This window comes from Ambystoma mexicanum, chromosome 1q (genome assembly GCF_040938575.1).
Source record: "Ambystoma mexicanum isolate Mex_15411 chromosome 1q, UKY_AmexF1_1, whole genome shotgun sequence".
Taxonomy (NCBI): Eukaryota; Metazoa; Chordata; class Amphibia; order Caudata; family Ambystomatidae; genus Ambystoma; species Ambystoma mexicanum.
Window position 1 is genome coordinate 1237289344 of NC_090922.1, and position 21420 is coordinate 1237310763.

General features: G+C 45.4%; 1 protein-coding gene across 6 annotated transcripts in view; it reads right to left on the reverse strand.

The window, feature by feature from the left end:
• ATG4C (autophagy related 4C cysteine peptidase) overlaps nucleotides 1-21420 on the reverse strand; it is a 522028-nt gene that overhangs the window by 339398 nt on the left and 161210 nt on the right. For all 6 annotated transcript variants that reach the window (XM_069642011.1, XM_069642014.1, XM_069642012.1 and 3 more), the window contains one exon: nucleotides 14716-14799. In XM_069642011.1, the coding sequence (XP_069498112.1) occupies nucleotides 14716-14799 (84 nt within the window). The remainder of the gene's footprint in view (nucleotides 1-14715; nucleotides 14800-21420) is intronic.

Sequence of the window (21420 nt, forward strand, 5' to 3'; positions counted from 1 at the left end):
CGTCTCATTGGGTCTACTAGCTATAGGACCCTAGATTACTTGGCCCATTGTGATTGGGTCGGTTACACCCCTAGGCATAAATCTCCACTTTAGCAGCATGCAGAATGATTACCCAGATGCGACATGCCCCAAGATTCACCCTGCCTCCTTTCAATCAATCAGTACTTTAGGGCTATGTGTCAATTAGTTGGCTGTGGATGGTCTTGAAACTGTAGCTTCTTATCAGGAGAGGTTATGGCATCCTCTGGTTTTGGGTGACATCAGATGTTGGTACCTCTTCGTTCTTGGCTGGTCACGTGTCAGTACACCGTGAATCTGCTTCATTTTCCCTCTATTTGTGTATTTGATTCTCCATTCGGCCTTGCCAACTGCCTGGGTCTCCTTATCTCGACCTTCACGGGCAGGCTGCTATGCTCTGAAGTTTCGATTCTTCGAAGTTGCTGCTCTCCTCCCTTCCTTAGGTTGACCTTGAATTCCCAGGCATGAGCAGCTTCTTGCTAAGTTTCGATTCCGCTCTTTCGTCTGGCTTTGTGCTGGTATATGAATCCTGGCCTGTTTAACCCCTACCATCCTGGGCTTAATTCTGCTTTCGTGTAGAGTGGACTGTAATAATATAATGTGCTTCATTGAGGTAGATGTATATATGGTTGGGGCTTGCTGCTCTATTCTTCTACTACGCATATCAGGCTGCACTGTTTTCTTAGCTTCTTGCGTTACAAGCCTATGTACAGGTGTTAGCTGGTTGCATACTTTAATCCTGCTTTCCAGTTACGTTTCTTTATGTTTCGACATCATTTCTTCTTCTATGTCTGTTTTACCTTTATCCCTGGTGTTTCGTCTTAGTGTGTCATCTTTTTGGTTGTTGTTTTGTTTATCTCTACGTCTGTGCAGGCCCTTGTGTCGTCACCATTCGCCTTCGTTTAAGGCCCTTTGGGTCTCTTCTGGGACAGTTTGAAAGTAGTTTTCATGCCGTGTCAGCTGTTGGTACGGTTGTCTCAATGGGTACTGTGCTGCCCATGGTTGTCTGGTTATTGGCACTTCAACAGGTATTGCTCTTCCGATGGGCACTGGGCAAAGCCCTAGTGCGGGTCTCTGGTTTATCTGCTCATCATACGTCACATATCTTGGTGTGTACATTCCTGGTGCTTCAAAATGGGTGGCTGGAGTGCAGGCCATATCTGGGACCTCCTCTACACTGCTGTCCATCATCTTGCTTCATCTGCATCCTTGCAACTCACTGCGTGTTGGCTAGGACCTTCCATCTCTCCTGCTGCCTGCCCATTTAGTTTAAGACATATTTGTCCACCTACTCACTCATTCCGAACTATATGATCCGGTCCCTCCATGTCGTTTTTTCTGTGTGCCAAAATCTCGCTGTACTCCTTCCCCTCGCTGCCTGCGATTTGAGCTCCCTTAGTGACTTGTTCAGTCTTGTCCTGCCCTCCCTTTTACTATACGCTAAAGGTGCAAATGTGGAATTGGTATACCCATCTGTCGCTTTTATTTCCCTCACTGTATATAATCCCTGGGCTCTCGCTATTGCACCTTCGCTTTCGTATTCAGGAGGAGGGGGGGCAGCGGCTATTCGCTGCTGGCCTCCTGTTGGTTCAGCATCCAGTGATGCCGCGCCACATCACCCCCCAACTCCATCATCATCCTGAAACATCTTCCACAGCTCAAATATAGCCAGTCACTTTCTCAGGTTGTCCCCCCCCCTTGTACGCCTCGTGTATATGCGCATGTAATGGTTGCTGCACACTTTTGGAGAATCTCCCTCCTTTTGGCCTTGGCTTAGGCAGTTGACCCTTTCTGCTTCGTGTCCATTCTGCATTATATTTCTTGTCTACAAATCTTGTCCTTATAGCATGGAAGGGATTTGTACATGTGCTGTAGGGGAATACCCACCTTTTTTACCAGAATACATTACTTTGAAACTTACTGTGAGAAACCTGAAGTTGTCTCACCCGCTAGTTCCCGGGGATATGTCATCCAGGTGACCAGGATACAGCCATTGCTTTTGGATCCAGTTCCTGGGGGTTGACCAATACAGGAGGATAACCTGGATGAGGAGTCTTCGGGGAGTGAAGTGGGACACCACAGGGTGAGAAGCGGTATCCCCTTCCTTGTAACACCTTTTCCTCATCCGGTCAGATAGGATACCTAGGAACTCAACCCCGCCCAGCCCTTTCCTGACACAAACACTTTCTCACAGACAGTTCACCATAAGCCAAAACAGACTAACACCAGAGCCATATACCTGACATGTCCCAACACTATGGTCAGGCAAGGTCAGGCAATTACAGATCATTACACACCTGACTTCCATCACACTTCCTCACACGGATAAAAGGCAGAGCATGAAAGCATACTTGGAGCAAGGCAAAACACACGAGGAAACAGCAGTTCCAAGATGGAAGTTTAATACAAGGAGAAACACAGCGAGACCAGAGACGGTTGCAAGGAGAGGAGTATCGTTGACCTGTAAAGACTGTTACTTTCATGAGCCTTGGAACATAAGAAACCCAAGACCAGGAACTAAGGCTGAACAAACCTGCACACGCTGATCAAACCTGCACACTGTGTCAGAGGTACCTGGGGCTCTCCTGCGTCAATAACCAAGGCTGCGGGGAGCGTATGCCGCAATGGTACTGTCCTTGTCTCCTACAAAAAAGCAGGGTCAGAAAAGAGCACAGCTGGTGAGTCAAAGAGACTGATATCAAACCAGCATGTGTTTTGAACCAAGGATGCCAGCGGCAACATCGTATAAAGAAAACAGTGTGCAGCATTTGGGATGAGCGACGTGAATAAAATTGGAAGCCAAAGGAAATAGTCATTTATAAATGAACTTTGGGAGGCCCAACCCAGAAAAGATACCATACATAGAGTGGTCCGGTGCCACGTGGCTGCTCATTCGAAAGTCTCGGTTAGGTATCCAACCGATGTAGAGTGTGAGAGAAAGAAATATTGAGATCTAAGTGGTCGTGCAACGGTTAAGTTAAACCCTGTGCACATTCAAAAGTCTTCGATAGTTTAATGTACTTCACAATTGGTCCGAGCCTAGCTGAGGGAGATTAATTGAACAAAAGAAATGGATCTGAGCCCAGCAGAGGGGGGATCTGGGGTGAACCGAGAGTCACCCGAAAAATAATTCTCTGAACCTTGTTGTGAAAAGGATCTGAGTCTGTAAGAGGGGGATCCAACATTGAACATTTGTTTTGGAAAAGGATCTGAACCCGGTTGATGGGGATCCAGGGTGAACACCCAAATTGAATACTAGAAAAGAAAATGTGCATGTTGTATTTGGTACAGCAGGCCCTCTGCATCAAGAGACTTGCGAGAAGTAAGGAGATTTGGACACAAGGTTCTGAACTGGGAAAATGGTACTATATCCTCATGCTGCAGAAGCCAGAGTGTGTGCTTTTCTCGAGTGACCCGTCTTGCCACGTGCTGAAAACGTGGGGAAGGGAGGCCAATGGCTCAAACATCCTGACATTATTTTGTGAACACTTCTTACATTTTCATAAACATTACCCTGCATTATTTGTACATTAGTGTTAAGGTTTGGCAATAGGTTTTTTAGTATAGGCGCTTTTATTTTGACAAGACTCCACTAGGACTGCATTATTATTATTTGGTCGTAGTTTGCTACCCATCTGTAAATTTAGGTTTCAATAGCCTTTTATCACACCCTTGTGCAAGTTCAATAAACACCCTTGAACTGTGATCACTTGTGTCTGTCTAACTATTGCCACCATGCTTTCCTTACTTTACTTGACCCAAAATCGGGGTTTTCGACACTTCTGCTGTTACCAGATAAACTCACTTTACTTTACCTTAACACCAAATGTTCAAATAGAGTTTGAGCCACAAAAATCAACAGCCTCTCCGGCTTTACACCAATGTCCTGGGAGTGCTCCGCGCACTGCCCTTTTGCAATTCTCTGCCTCCAGAGGCACCCCTAGCGCTCCTGCGCATGCGCATTCCACGCACCGCCCTAAAACCCAACAATTCTTTTAATCCTTACAGCCACGAAAAAAATATTCTGCATCCCTCGTGCATCTCAAGTCTTATACGCAAACCTGATTGGTGACACCACCTCTTCAATACAGGAAAGAGAGAGTCTTCCTCTGCACTGTCCTTAAAGCCTAATTTGGCAATAAAGTCCCCTGTTAAAATGATATTAGAGTGCTCCTTTTGCTCCAGAAGCTCCTCCAAAGCTTTCTTCCATCGGTCACGACCCGAAATGGGCTTTCCAAGAGGCCAGTAGACATTCACCACTACCTTATATCATCAGCTGGTTTTAAAGCCACTGCAACTACATGATCATTGCCACCCTAATTTCTTTCAATCACAAACGGAAGAGACTTCCTAACCAGGGTTAACCCCCTCTCCCCCACACAAGAGCCCCTTCCCCAATCTTTTTGCATTTGTGGCAAAACTCAAAAAGTCCTTAGTGCGATATACCTTCTCAGCCCAGATCTCTTGCAGTGTTGGCCCATTCTACACCTATAACTATTTTTAAGGCCAGTCACAATTTAAGCATAGTTAACCCATTTCCTGCTACCTCTACTAGAGGCAACCCGGCATGTACGGTTTTATGCAACCATAAATGGGATCTTTAGCCTCGCTAGATATTTCTCAAGCTTCATCTCCAGTATTCAAAGAATGTTCCAACTCTCTAAGGGTCATGTCAATCAGATGTTGGGTCAACAACTCGCCTCCTCCTGCCTGGACACATCATCCGCTTTAGTTTCCCACCCTGGTCTCGACATTTAACATGGGTGTGCCGTACCAGGGGTCATGACTGTGGCAGATCTTAGTCTTAGAGTCGAACAAATCTCAATGCCCTCGATAACCAACATATCTCTGCATTGTATTACACAGGCCCCAACATGAGGGCTGTTAAAACCAATTCATAAATTACAGCCCCCGCAATACAAACAATCTGAAAGTATACGAATGGCAGAACAAATCTTAAGAGATATCACAAACACCTAGGATCGAATGCAAGGCATTTATAAAAGAGATCTTGAACATATTCATATTGCTGTGCATCAATCCTTTTTATTATGATGAAGCAGAGGCTAATGCGACACCGTGTGCTCATGACCTGCAACACACTGCTCTACAATAAATGGCAATGACCCATACTCCATTGGGTGAAATGATCCTGCATGCCAATTCTCGGCCCCACAATGAGTGCCAACCACACTGAGTAGTGCCTTTGGGGCATACTTCTGGAAACCGAGCGGAACATATGGATCCCACATTCACTTCTTGTCACCCTGCCCGGGTGCAACACCCCCTTCAGACAGTCTGTCTGATGGATGTCCACTGTTGACGAAGCGGCTTAGCTTATTTTTGCCTGTGTGTGTAGTGTCTAATAATATTGCCCAGGCACTTATGAGTAGGTTACCCCCACCTGAGCCTCAATGCCCACCAGAGGATGACTGGTACTTATGGCTTTTCCACTGGCTGGCCCTGCTTCGTCAATACACCTACCACGGGGCAGATCAACAACCCTGTGTAATCAAGTAGAAATGGCAATCGCGAGGCCTACTTATCTATGATACCCAAGCATATTCCACTGGAAGACAGCTCGGTACTTTGACAGTTCCTAAGGTCCTCAAGCATATTTTCCACTCTTGGAAGTCTCTCTCAAATTAACATAATTGTAGCCTACAAATTTACAGCGGAACGGCACCTTAACTCATCCTGCAGCATTATCGAAGTTTCCAGCAAGGTGATAGAGTCCATCTTGTGTTACTTTTAGACAGGCTTTTAAGCACCTCCGGCATCACAAGCAAAAGATCTTCAATTAAATTACTCCTCTTACCTCTGGAATTTGAGTAAACACTGCCCGAGGACTCCAGGGTCAGCTTGGACTTGGTGCCTATTACCGTATACAACAATGGTGCAACATACTGACAAGACATTCAGCCTCTGTTGCTGTGTCCCCAATAGCACCCACAGATTGACCAGTTTAATGTATTTAATTTAATTGTTGTTTTATAATGCGCTTAATACCAGAATTTGGTTTCTAAGCGCGGAACCGGGATTCGAACCTCTGTTGCTCTGTGTGGTCTTGCTTCCAAGATCAGCACGTTGGCCCTGTGCTATCCCCCATTGCAATTACCGGGGTCCCATACACAAGCATCATAACTGGAGCTTCACGACCAAGACCACACTTAATCAACCGCTCCAGAGTGTCTAACAGTGATCTATCCGACGGTTCTGTGAGAAACCTGAATGTGTCTCACCCACTAGTCCCCGGGAAGCTGTCATCCAGGTGGCCAGGACATAGCCATCGCTATTGGATCCAGTTTCTGGGGGTGGAATCACCTGGATGGGGGGGTGGGGTCTTCGGGGAGTGGAAGCGGAGCACCAAAGTGTGAGACACGGCATCCCCTTCCATATAATACCATTTCCCCACCCTGCCCAGTAGGATACTTAGAAACTCTACCCCCCCCCCGCCACTTTTCCAACACGAACACGTTCACACAGCGTGGACGACAACAGATTAATACCTGAGCTGTTTACCTGATAGTTCCCAACACAAGTGTCAGGCAGAGTCAGGCAGTTGCCGACAACTACACACACCAGACTACCCTTTCTCTTCCCCATAGGGATAAAAGGCAGAGCACAGGAGCATACCCCAAGCAAGGGCAAATGCACAAGGAAGCAGCAATTCCAGGATGGCAGTTCAAGTGGAAGAAAAAGCCAGTGGGTTCTGAAAGGATGTCAAGGAGTGAGTTGCCCGTGCCCTTTTCAACCCAGACCCACAAAGCCTCTGAAGGAAGATACGCTAGAACAGGAATCCTAACTGGCAGGTGGTGCGACAGATGTCCGTGGTACATGGCACCCTCACACACTGATTGCCAGGGCGGGGAGACGTGGTGGCCATCGGCTACTGTCCTTGACTCCAGCAGCAAAAGGAACCGCCAACGAGTTCAACACAGGTGGTGAGTCCGAGGAACCTTATAATTAACCGGCTTGTGTTAGGCTCAAAGTAGCAACAGTAAGAAGATACAAAAGACAAACTGATTTCTATGAACAAACTGGGTACCAGCGTCAGAGTGGCCGAGCTCTATGTGGGCATTCAGTCAAAGGCCTCTGGCTGGTGCCCCTCTCCTGAACAAAGACTGTATTGAACATAAAGAGTAAAGGAAATTACAAGTACCAATAGGCCATAGGGAAGGATGATATAAGGTGTTAAGGTGGTCATACAAGGGTTGAGCCAAATCCCTTGTACAATCAAAAGGTCCTGACACATTGCACAAGTTTTGTTTTGATGAGAATTGGCGTTTGCACCGGATGAGGGGAACGTTGTGCGAACAGTGATGTTAAAAACCGAGCACTTGCCGTAGGTTAACAGAGTGACCCACCGATACGATATTGCCCTTCGGAAGTCGCTGTTCGAATCAGCAAGCGCTCTGGTTGGTCTGAACCCGACTGAGGGAGACTGACAGTTAAAAGAAGGATCGGAGCCCAGCTGAGGGGGATCCAAGGGTGGCAGGTATTCACCCCATGTAAAGATTACCAGAAGGAACTTTTGTTTCGTTGTTTTTGGCATATCGGGCCCTCTGAAGCAACAGACTTTGCAGGAGAAGAGACTTGGGCACAGAAGGCCCCGATACTTTGAAAAAGAACTGTAAACTCTTGCTGGAGAAAGCGCCTTGAAACACTTGTGAATAGGCGCGTTATAAATGCGGTATCATATCAAAGCCCAGGAGTGTGCTGTGCTTAAGAGTCCCGCCTTATCTCGTGCTAAAAACGTGAGGAAGGGAGACACCGGTCATAGCATCCTGACTTATCATTTGGTGAACACTTTTCTTTTCTTGTGAATATAATCCCACACTTTTCTGTAGCAGTGGTGGATTGCTGAATGAGCCGGCATGCTCTTGGCGGATAAACTTAGTCTCCCCTCTCTCCACTAACTCCCTGTATTTTTGCATCTTGTAATATCTTCTTAGCCTCTTGTGCCCCGAAGCACCCATTTAAAGGAGGATTGGCGCAACCCCCTTGTGACTAACTCCAGGGAGCCTTCATTTTTCCTAGGTTTCTGCAGCTGCCAACCCTTTGCAGTGGTTACTTACATCTTCCCGGCCAGGCACACTATCCTGCTGAACCACTACCCACCCAGAAAGTACTAGAACACCTGCTTACAATGGGGCAGCAGGGCACCAAGACTAAAGCAACTAAAACTGCAAATAACCAAACTAGGAGACACACCATGGGGATTAACATTCATAGGACAAGAGCCAGGGGGAAATTACCTCTCCAGTAACAGTGACACTACAAACATTGGATGAAAGGATAGATACAGGGGCTATTCCGACACTTAGCCCCTTAGCCACAGACCACCTTAATACCATGCACCAGGTTTGCACAAGGAACTGCTTGGCGGTCACCTCCCTTCACTGAGAATCAGTGAATCCAAAATGTGTGCACTCCCGCTGGCACTCCCAAGGTGGCCGCACTCAAGTAGCCTCAGAGTCTGTCTGCCACTCTCGTCGGCTACCTTTTCCTACCTTCCCACCTAAGCAGCTGAAGTGCATAGAGCAAGCCAGGTAAGGAAAGACCCTGAAGCCGCCCGTGGAATATCGGGTGCCGGCTGCCGGCATTGTATAAGGTGTATACAATGAGATTATCCCCTTATTGTTTAGCTGGAGTCGTTCCTTTTTTTGATTATTTCATGATGTCACTCAAATTGTAACTCATTAGGGCCTCCCTGAGAGCAGCTACAAATATTCTTACAATGGCATAAGCATCCGCAGCCCAGAAACAGTGTCTCCTATCATGTCCTGACAGTAAGTGAGAACACGGCTGAACAAGCTTTCCATAAGTGCTTCATGGTGAGGTGGGCCTGTTAAGCCTACACGTCGTGGGATTACCGCGACAATAGCAAGGTGCCATTAGAATGCTAAGACTTGTAGGTGTATCAGAGGAATCACGCCAAACTTAGAACAAAAGGTCTAACAAAGTTAATAAATGATGTGCAGTGTGATGCATCTGGGGAATTCGTCACCTCTCCCCAAGGGGGAGCTGTCCTCATTTGGACTAGGGAGGTCAGCCCACTAAGCTGGACACCCACTAGGGGATAGGGCAAGCAGTACCCCACTGGGGTTGACCCCCTTCCTTAGAGCGCAGGCAATACCTAGTGTAAGGGTGCAGAGGACCAGTGGTGGTATGTCTGTTGGCAAAGACTTATTTATGAAAGAAAAAGAGAAGAAAAATCCTATCTTGCCCTATTACTATGAGGCGTTGCCCTACCTCAACAAAAATACTAAGGACTCTGAAGATGTCCAGTAAATAAAAATGTTCCCTGTCCTGTGTCCATAACCTATTTCCGTCCCTTACACTCTAAACTAACCAAGGAAAAACTGTTTGTCTTCGTGATCCAGAATGAGGCTCCTCTCATTCTGAAAAAGATTCAAAATGTTCTGTTCTTGGTGAGAAAACACAAGGAGGGATTTTTCGACTAAAAATTCTTAATGTTGGATGCTCCTCCACATGTACACAAAACACAACAGGATTTAACAGGGAATTGTATCCAGTCTTCTTACCTTGCCAGTTTCCATTTATTGCAAAGAAAAATACAATTCACAATTATTGGGGCGGGAGGGGTGTGTCTCTTCCCCTCTTCTTTCACCAATATAACACTAAGTCTGGTTTACTGTGCTGGCAAAAAAATACTATAGGTTTTCATACAGCAAAACACAGTCGCCAAATATCAGGGGGCGCGGTGGGGGATGGGGGGGGTGGTGGAAATGCCTTCCCCCGGATCTCTCTCTCCAGCTCACAAGTGTAGCACCAAGTATGGTTCCCTTTGCTGCCAGACTTGACTGTGGAGGTTTGAATTGCAGAATATGTATATTTTGCAAATGGGTCCTTCACCCCTTGTTTTAGCTTCATGCACCTCCCTTTCTCACGTATGTGGGTCCCAGTCACCTCTGGGCTGTCTCAGGATCTCCCGGACTTGTTCTGTTGCTTGTTTCTCTTCTGAGTGGGTCCCAGACCCCTTAACATTATCTTGTATCTCCCCAACTTGTTTTGGGCCCCAGTACATTGGCTGTGTGCTTCTTTGGGCTTGTGTGGGTCCTTGACCCCTTTGTGCTGCTTTTGTGAGCCTTGTCGGACTTCGTATAGGTCCCCAAACCCTAATATGCTGCTTTTGCGGGATCTCTGCTCCGGTTTCACTCAATGTCAAATTGAACAGACCTGGTGTACTCTCCTGCCAGGTACTGTTTCACATAGGATATTTTGTAAAGTTCATTCCACTTTTCACTATCCCTTTCTGTCTCTCAAGATATTGGTATGCGTCTCTTTAATCTGTTTGGCAGCCTCTATTTTCCACCAGCATGCCTGACCCTTTTCCTACATTTGGGATGATTGCTGCAGTCTCCACTATGTCTTTGCTGTCCTGCCCTTGGCGGCTGCACAGAGGTAGGCTCTCGTGTCCTCCATGGCACGCCTTCACCTTACATTAGCTTTGTCGGTTGAGTTTCGTCTTTCCCAGTCACTGGACAGGTCCCATGAAGAGACTCACCGTTCCTCAACAGCATCTCGTTCTCTATGGGTCTCTCACTACAGAACCAGTATCTAGTTCCTCGCTCCTCCAGGGCTGGCTTGACAAGGTGCACAGTCCTATTATCGTTGGGCTGCCTCTAGTAAACTGAACCGTGTAGGTTAGTTCTGCAGTGTGCTTTTCCCTCCTTGCCTGATCGTCATTCCAGTATGATTTGTATGAATGAGGTCCTGCACAAAGAGATACATAGAGGTGTGGGGGACTGAGTTGGGTGAGAGGAAAGGGGACAGAAATGGAGGGGGTGAATATCGCATTCTCCTTAGGCCATGGTCACTGGTCCCATGGAGGGCTTCCCTCCCCATGAGATCCACCCACCGAGTACCACCTCCAAGGAGACTATTGGGTAGTGGCCTCCGCACCCGGGCAGAGGCGTAGCCAGGATTGTCTAACAAGTGGGGCTTGAAGCTAATATAGTTGGGCCCACCACAGTGGCATGAACATCTGTAAATGCCCACACAGGGCTGCAGAGTGGGCATTTACTGAGTTTGGGTGGGCCTTGCCCAGTCAGGCACTACCCAGTCTATGCCTCTGCTCCCGGGCCTCATGGGCAGGGGCTCTCCCCCTCGCCCCCCCATGGAATCAGTGCAAATACCCTGGGATTCATCACACTAGATAGGGATTTATGTTAACCTCCTTTTTCCCAAGAAACCAGCAGCTTTCTTAGTTATATGGGTGTTAGCCTTTGTTTTAACTGTATTCACAGCTGGCTGGTGTAATTCCTTACCCCTTACAAGCAGCAGCCACACCTAAAAGAGAGACCGGACAATTTACCCACATTCTCTTTGTATGGAAAATAAAGCTCCAATCTGCTTTGAGGGAGGGGAGAACAACCGCCCCCAGAGCAACAGAGGCCGGGAAACCTCCTCCTGGGAGGTGTGGCAGGAGATGGGAAGCACCCACCCAGCATGCTGAGCAGAGGCGTGCACTATCCCATTGAATGGAGGGCTGCCCTGCTGGGAAACAGACCACAAAGACCCGGTTCCAGAGAGGCTTGAGCGCAGGACACCAGAACAGGAACGAACAGCCATATGAGAAGCAGACGGCAGAGCCCCACCGATCGACAATGGAAAGGGAACCAAGGATTCAAACCATGCTGAACCCAAGAATGGAGCCGGCTCAGAGAAGCTGCATCACCCTCTTGAAACCCCCACCAGGAGGACAGAAGGTACACTGTTGCTCCCAAGGAAGACAGTGATGGGAAGAAAGATCCCAGGAGACCCCAAGGCGGGGACAAGAAACCAGATCCCCTAGTTCGGGACAAAAGGAACCCCGCCCCCAATGCAGGGACGAAAGGAACCAGACCCCCCGCCCCACCAAGGCAGGGTTGAAAGAAACCAAACATTCCCCCACCCCCAAGGCAGGGATGAAAGGAACCAGACCCCCAACCCCAAGGTAGTGACAAAAGTAACCAGACCCTCCCCACCGTCCCCCAAGGCGGGGACGAAAGGATGCAGACAACCCCAAGGCAGGGCCAACATGATCCAGACAACCCCAAGGCAGGAACAAAAGCAACTAGACACCAGGGAGGTGTAAAAACCAAGAGCTAATCAATTGGAGAGTGTGCAGCAAGATTCGTGAGTGGGGAACGCCTGGTGTGGACATACACTCTAGGAAGCAGGCAAAGGATGAACACAGTTCTGAGAAAGAGTGTCTGCAGATCCCAAGGAAAAGGGATTAATCCGAAACTGAGACTCAATCCCAAAGATGGGGGAATCTTTAAGAGAATCCTAATGTCCTGAAGGGAACCTCGCAACATGAAAAGGGACTCCTTGTCTTTTGAGAAAAAACATTTTGATGGGATCAGAAATAGCCACCTTGTCTTTGTTTGGGAACAGCACTTATTGTACCTTTAAGAGTTAAGTTATTTTCATCGTATCAAGTGATCGACACCAGGCCAGCATAGGTTTCTGGACCGCTGACTTGAGCACTCTTAGATTTCTTCTCTTTAGATTAGGGCCAAAAGATTTAGGGACAGATTCATTCGAGAGATTTAAAATAAAGAAACCTTTAACCAAGAGGACATCTTATCCGTCTCTTGATTCCGACTTTTCACAGCAGATAAAATGTTCATAGAGGCCAAAAGATCAACTCATTCTGTATTAAAATTGAGGTAAAACTAAGAAATAAAACCACAACCAAAAGAGTAAAAACAAGCATACCTTGGCATATGTTCTAATGCAGAATACAGAGTATCAGACAGCAAGCAGCCTTTACAATGTGTCAGCTGGGTTGCTAATAGAAATATCACGTGTCCTGTCTCGCTGGTCTTGTACGACAGGCCCAAGTCACATGAAGACCGCCTTTTTACCCTGAAGGCATTCTTGAACTTGGTTGACATTACTACAAAAATGCTTACCTGCGGACTCCTATTCTTCTAAATTCTGCCTTCTCTGTAGCTCTCGTTAAAGGGAAGGGTTTGTAGTGTTTTTAATAGTCTATGCCTGTCCTTTTAGTTGAACTAAAATTGTATTTTTATGAAACCTTGATTGTACATTACTTCTATATCGATACTTACACACTATTGCTGTTTTGGATGCTTCCATGCCGGCTCAAATCCTCTTGAATAGTATAGCCTGCCCACAGCCCATGATACCATAATGCGATGAAGGAGAAATACCATTCGCGTTGGGCCCGTTTCAACTTTAAGATTGAGCTCACTGCAGCACTAGTAGTGCTGTGGGGCAGGGTAGGAGTTTAGAAAACACTGCTTGCTCACCCCTGTAACTCCTGCAGTGACGTAGTCATTTTGTCACAGCACTACATATATTCTTGTGGAAAAGAAGTGAGACCTTTGTATTAACTGCTAGTTTAAGGTTCACCAGTGGGTAATTTACACACAAAAGTAAAGCAATATTGGCATTTTCTTTCACAATTACACATTTACTTATTAGCAATCTACTGGTTTCTTTTTTAAAGTTTGTTTTTTGCTGGAATAAGAAAGAAAGAAAAAATGTGAAGATGGACTAAAATAAGTCAAAAGTAAGGCATTTCCGGGAGGCTCTCCAGGTCACCACTAGCACAGAGGGAGGTATGAGGCGGATGTCACACTGGCCCTGGAAAGGCAACTCTGGTGCTACTGCCAGGGGTAGGGCTCCCAAAAGGCAGGCCACTTTAGGCTGCATAAATCATTGCAGTGACACCAGCTTTATATGTTGAAATTGAAGAATTGTCCTGCAAAGAACAAAATATATGGGATAAAAAGTAACCCCAATTGCAAGTTATAAGGATATTGCAAGCCATTTAGAAGGTCTGTGACCAAATATATGGAACAAGGCAGAAAGCTGAGTTCCCACATAAGGTAATGGAACTGCAGGCTTGCAAATATCCTTTTTCGACATACAGTAAGGGGTATTTTATTCCTTATAATACATGGCCACACACGCATGCTGCTTCATCTATTGTAAGAGATCTTCCATTTGCTGTTCGATGTAATTAATCTAGAATGTGTTTGGATTTTTTTTTAAACTAGCATACGGTTTGTAATGTGTTGCAGAAAAATTGTTTGAGCACTTCAAAGCTAATATACAAGCAAAATTTTGTAATGGCTTAAGTGCAGCAGTGACAGCTGGAGTTATGCTAGGCCCTGGCTGAAGCAGCAGGCATTGTGACGTCACAGCTCAAGCGTAATAAAGGATTACAGATCAGTTGTGATGTCACAGCTAGCCTGTAATAAAAACATTATTTCCAGGCATTTATACGAATATATACAGGCTGCCGTGTATTATAAAATGATAAACCAAGCACATGCCCGTTCCTTGTTAATTTGGGGGAACAGAAAAGTTTCACATCAAATTGGTTTCCAGTTCTCACAGCAGTGAACCTGCCTTCATATGGATGCCTCATTCCATAGCGGCTATCACTGTATACACACAAAGAAAGCAGGGCGTGTACATAACAGGCGCAGCATAAAAAGGGGCTGCTGCTCTGAGCAAAGTAGTAATTCCACTCCACTGTAAAGTTATCGTTTTATCTAGTATCAATATGTTGCTTTTACGCAAGGATTATTTGACAGCCAGTTGTTAAACGTTTATCGTATTTGTGTAGGGTTAAAGAAAGCAGGGTGATCACACAGTTCATGATTAGAGATTATCAGGAGCAAACAGGTTATCTATCATATTTCAACTTACCGTCAGACTTGAAATGGTAGCATTTGCCAAGCAGGAAGACCGGGGAATTTCTACTAAAATATGTCTTGGTTTTTAACACCCAGCCTAAAAGGAATGAAATCAATGGAGCCAGTGTTAGGGACAATATTCAAGACTGTAATACGCATTACCAATATGAAATGGTTCATTTATGAGACAGAGCAGTGAGAGGCGTTTTGTCTTCTTGTCAATAACCCGAGCAAACGAGCACCTAATGTAATCCCCAATAAAATCCAATTGAGCTCATTTTGCTCCATTGAGTAATTTAGGGGTGGGGAGGCGTCACGTGCAGACATACAAGTAGGCGGGTTTCCTCCAACAACCTGCACTTGTGCTCACGCATGAAGCTGGCGAGCTCCATAGGGATCCCCAGCACTTGCACCTGCATGAAAATGCATGCTAGCGCAAATGCTTTGCCATTTGTATGGTTGAGAGGAAGGAAGGCGGTGAAATGCATGTTTCGTTTCGCCCCTCGCCTCCACCATACAAATCATTGAAAAGCAAAAGGTGTAAAGAAATTCTTTATGCAAGGATTTACGCATTTTGCTTATGCTAAGCCCGGCCGACATGAGCCCCAATGCATGTTCTACTGTACTCAAGCCAAGTTTATAGTGCAGACAAAATAATGTTGTCAAAGGTATGAAAAGACTTCTAAAAATAGATGGATAATGTTTGTTAACGATGTTGACATAATAAGAATATTTTAAAGTGAAATCAGTATAATAAAACATGTTTAGCGTGCACGTGCTTCCTTTGCAATTTGAAATAATGGGGTTCTCAAGCTCACACACCAGGCTGGAGTCAGGAGGTAAGCTAATTGTTAAGTTTATTCGGTGACAAGTTACATGGGACATATCCTGGAGCATCCATTCTAGCCAGCATACAACTCTTAACCGTCACTGGCAGAACACACAGACCACAGACCCACCAACACTCCAACATTCTACGTGACCTCACACCAACATTCCAACATACTCACACTAATGCCAATTACACTTCTCCCTCCCTAATAATCACAAACAGGAAAGGATTTACTTTCAGGCAAACCAACTCACAATCCACATGTGGCCTGCACGCAGACCAATTAAGACCCTCAGACAAATTACCACAAGTACCTCAGACAAATTACCACAAGTACCAGACTGCAACCAAACTGTGGAACCCTCATATATGAGACCCACAAGAAACCAAAACCCTGTGAAGATGAACCCAACATGAGACAACAAAACCCAAAACAGTTGTGAGATTTGGTCCTTTGGAACTTGCATTTATATTGTATGGGATTACACCAGAATAATTCTGAGTCCAAATAACCGGACAAACTCAAGAAGATGGCAAGTTTCTGTTTTATTAACAATGATCTAAAACAGGGAGGTTACAACGTACATCAATGGACGTACGCTCAGTCTCTCAATGATCTCCACAAAAATACAATTCTTACACTTAATTATGCATCAGAGTGACATCATACTACGTGGCAATAGTGACAACCCCCATCAAGGGTCGGGAATGGTTAAGGGAAACCTCTAAAAATACAATTGTATAGGACCTAGTTCAACATACCAGGTCATGTTAGTGTAGAAAAACATATTTTCGAGAAGGGACGGGAACTAAAAAATGGCTGAACTGGAGTCTTTTGCTTTTGGTTATTCTTGGTCACCAGGAATTTTAAGCTGGTCAACTGAATAGTAAAAGCCAGTCAGGCTGAAATCATTAATGAATATCTAAGGGAAGTTTACATTTAATGAATAACAGTATAGGTTATTTGCAGATGTAATGTTTAGTCTGCAAATCTAACTGGATTATACTATTCTTAGCGGAGAGGAGGGGTTAAAGTCAGCCCTACAATAAAACACAGGCAATGGCTTAAATGTAATTACCCAATGGACAACATGGCCCAGGGACCTCGCCCTAGGTAATTGCATACAATTTTAGGCATTCAATGTTTATACCATTAATTCAGCCAATAGAATTAACTGAAACCAAGACCTACAGTGAATGACAACTTGAGTGTGTTTATTCGGGACAACTTGGGCACCCTGGGTGCCAAACAATTCCAGTATGGCTCTTCCTAGGTTCTGCTCAAGTGGGGGTTGCCTGTAGTAGCAGTTATGCTATCCAAGGCTACCAGAGTGAGGCCTGTCAGTAACTACGAGGGCGATGTATGGTTGTTCCACAAGGTGCAAACACTTTGCACACACTCCGTGATAAAGTAAGGAGTCGCTAGTCTTCACCTTCCTCGTCACAATGGCATCCATGATGCATTGTTAAATATATAACTAAAACAACTTCGTCCATGTTCTGTTTTAATTCACCCATAAAATGCTACCTACCCCTTTTCCCGTTGCCAATTTAGAAACACATAAGCAGCCCGATTTCTTTTTGTCACTAATCTTTAGAATGGTTAACTTTAGCAAAGTTATTTTCCCCCAGTTTTCCTAGGCCTTATATTATAGATTTACATGGGTATTCCTTTTTTTTTGGGAGGCACAAATATCCTAGGCAAAAGGCACTGAGTGACATTGTGGGCAAAAAAGAATGGACCCCTGATCCGATTACACACTAGACAGGTACCGGGAAGAATGAGGAAGTTAACCGGACCACTTCTACTCCTGGCCAAGAGAAGGGTGGCGATGGTATTGGGTGGATCCCGACCTCAGAGTGTCAGAATGTGGTGGGATAATATACTACTGCAACGAAACGGAGGTGGAGTATGGTAGACTGGCGCCGCCCCCCGGGCGAGACCCAGAGATATCTGGAGACCATACGTTAACCACCTCATTGCACAGGCCCGAACACTGTAAGGAGATGTGCAATATCTGAAATGCACTAGGCCCTAGTGACTAGGGAAAGGGAATAATGGTCAATGGTCCAGAGGAAAACAATAATCTGTGTAGTTTAATGTCGATTGTAACCAGCCATCCGGTGTACTGTGCACATAAACAATGCATAATGTGAAGAAAAAAAGTGATGACCTACTGTGAACACCTGTGAGATCCAAGTCTTCTAATGTAAGATAACTGGTTATAAATGTTACTGCAAAATGTTAATAAACAGAGTAAAACAAAAAAAAGAAATCCTAACATCCTAGGCAAGAAAGATACCTCACTTGTTTCTAATATCCCATATATTTTTGTTTTATTTGGTAAACTTGTCCAACAAATAAACCAAGGAACATCCATCTGCTTAATTATTAAGACCTCCTTCCAAGACTGTATTCATCCTCATCGGTTCCGCCGCTAAACAAAAACAAGCTCAACAATTTCTCAGTGAAATGGACATAGGAGGATTTGAGCCGCAACTCTCGAATTCACCAAAACCTTTAGGCTTCACCATTGAGGCCAAAAACCTCTGGGTCATCTACTCTGCTCTCTCCTTCACTCCTCACATCATGAACCTTTCCAAGAAGGCTCACATCGAAATGCACCTCCTCAAAGGCATTCTCCCTTTCCTCACCTTACACCAGAAGCTCAATGTTTCCAGAGCTCTGGTCCTCTCCAGGCTGGACTACTACAACAGCTTCTTCCTCAATATCACCCTTTCCTCCCTTACTACCCCTCCAGCTACTCCAGAATAGGGATGCAAGACTTATCGTTGGCCTCAAGCCCAGGGACCATATCTCTCCTGCCCCAGAATCTCTCCACTGTCTCCCATTGGCTGCAAGGATCCAATTCCAGACCGTCTGCATCATCCACAACGCTTTCTGGGGCATGGGAACCCTCTACATTAAACTTTCCCTCGCTAAATACTCCCCTGCTAGAGCCCTCTGCTCCTCAAACTCCAACTCTTTGATTGTCAAACGCTTCTCCAAGCAGAGGTTGGGGCAGGTCCCTCTCCTTGGCTGGTGCCTCCCTTTTAAACAGCCTCCCTGCCACCCTCTGACTTGAGCCGGACCTCCTTCAGGTCCGGAAACTGCTCAAAACACGACTTTTCTATACCTCTTCCCCTTCGCTGCTAATCATCCCACTGTCGCTGAGACCTCATGAATCTCACATGATACTGGGCCGTTCTACCCAGTCGATACCAGCACCCCCTGGTCCTCCACTGCACCCCCCCTGCATGCCCTTGCTTGGGGGCTTTACATCCCCACCCTTGGGAGTCGCACATATTAGTACTTAGTCTGAGGCCTCCCCCTTGGCTGTTCCCTCCTAAGCACCCCCCCACCAGCAATTGTCCATTCCTTCCCCCCTCCCCATGCACTTCTTCACTGCAATTGTACGTCTAAATACCACAAGGCTTAGTAGGACCACAACTGTTTATCTACTGATTTTCCAATGTTGTTTCTCTCCCCTGCTCCCTTCCCATTTATTCTTGTGGCGCTTTGAAACACTGTGGGGGGATGTTTTTACCCATGCATCCGAGCCCTACCTCAAAAACTGGGCAGTACTGGCGTTGAAAACATCATGATGGCCAGAACTTCCCAGAAGATGCCCAGGGAAGGGCATGAAGAATAGGCTGCCACCCATTTTGCCGATGTTATGGGCACAGAAGGGCACTGCCTAAAACCACCATTGGACTACCAGCACAGTAGTCTGAAACCATTGGGAATGGCAATGCTGATTGCCAAAAGCAAACCCATAACTGTTGGGAATTCATTTTTCTTGAATGTCAAATATGGCAAAATCATGGGCACAGAATTACTTTACTGCAGAAACACACCAATGCCATGTCCTGAACATGGACAATATACTCCATGCAATATCACTTGCTGAAATGAATCAATCTAAAAAAATCCCAAGGATGGATGCAGTAACCACAAAATCCTGAGGGTGGCGCTGGCGGTCTAAACTCTGACAGGAGAGCTGTCTTGCAAAACTGTCTAGTGCAAAGAAAGGGGTCTCATTTCATCAAAAGTTCAAAGGGGTTGCCTGTCCTGAGAACGCTTGACACTTCAGAACTCAACACAAGAAGCCAGGAAATCACAGGGTTCTGTTAATTAAATGCAAAGTGGCTCCCTGGCCTCCTGATCTCAGCTTCCCAGAGACCACACAATGGCCCCTCTCCTCTGAAAGGAATATGTTGATTTTTACTGTTTTACTGTCAACAAAGGCCTGTCTGCCAGAAGACATGTGACTGACCCACCCAAGTCTTGGAGGCGGACTCCAACACTCTGAGGACTGAATTGAAAGTAAAATATATATTTTACAAAAACACTGATAACTCTTTGTAATCAAATGACAGAAATGTATAACTTTGAGAGACTTAATTTAAAAAATGTACCTTTAATTCAAGCCCAAACTCCAAATTGTGGGATATTCTGGGACAAAACCCTGCTGTTTATTAATATTACAGACTCCCTGTTTCAGCTAGACAAACGAAAATGCATTGGTATGTGGGTAGATATGTGAGGAACAGTTGTATAAAATTTAATGAAGATCTAATGTTGTTTAGCACATTAAAAAGTGCTAAAAGTTGCCATTTTTGAATGCAAGCTCTTAGAAACAGCAGATTTGGGACAGAGTATACCTCATGTGATATGTGACATGGGTATGTAATTTCAAACAACTGTGTAACTGTGAAATATGTATTTTGATCATATATAGATTTGGGTGCACAGATGACAGGGGAGTTTTTTCAAGAGATCATAAATGGCTGACATCACTCTGACACAATTTAGCTCCCCCAATCAGGGGAGAAATGAAAGCTGGACCAATGAGGGGCAAGTTTAGTTATGACCAACACACACACCCACTTGCAGAACATATAAATGGACCACTGAAACTTAGGTAGAGACATTCATTTCCATCTGCAGCGGGACGCTCTGCCGGAAAAATCCATACTTACCTCCATCAACCTTCAAGGAGCCAACACTTAGACTCCAAGATAAACAGAGACTACAGAACCTTAACCAAAAAGGCCACTGCCAGCAAGAGTATTTGTCAACAGGCCTGAAAATCTTTTTGCAACTGAACTCTTCAGACAGCCGGCTAACGCCGTCTGAATTTTGCCAAGAACTTTTGCAAGAACCCGGTGACAGAAATAGCCAAAGAGAAGGCAGGACCCGACCCAGAGAACCGGTGCCTAGCAGAGACCAGGCCATTGTATCCAGAGTGCTGACCCTGATGCTGTGAGCAGTTCCAGAGGCCAGGCGCTGTGAGCGGAACTCGGGAAGATCTGACCAGACTGAAGTCCGTGACCAAGTCGCTTTCCGGTTCAAAATCTCTTGTGAGTACTCAGCAAAACTCAGAACACATCTCTTAGTTAAAATCATATAATTCAATCCATTTTTAATCTAAGTAGAACTGCAGCTTAGCAATTGTGTTATTCTGCCATCATTTTTAAAGCTGAAAAAGTGTTGCGTTTAAAATTTGCAAAACCAAAAACGACCTTCACTAAATCGCTCATATCTCCGCGACCGTTTGTCTTAGAGACTTGCAGTAACTTTCATCTGAAAGCTTAGAATCTTAGCTTTTAATCGCACATTCCTACCCCTTATAGTTTTACCGCAATCGCGGAACACGCATTCGCGAATTTTGCCGCGATTTGCAAATTTCTTCACGTGTAAAAATCTGCTGCTGCTTGCCTTCCATTTGCCAGAAATTCGTTTAACCTGCTAGTTACTCCTAGATACTTGCTAAAGTGAGCCTGGACTAATAATAACTTGATTTCACTCACCCTGAACCTCCTAGAGGGAATTAAAAGCATTTTAGCATATTTTTTTCTACATTGCCAGCACATTTAAAAGCA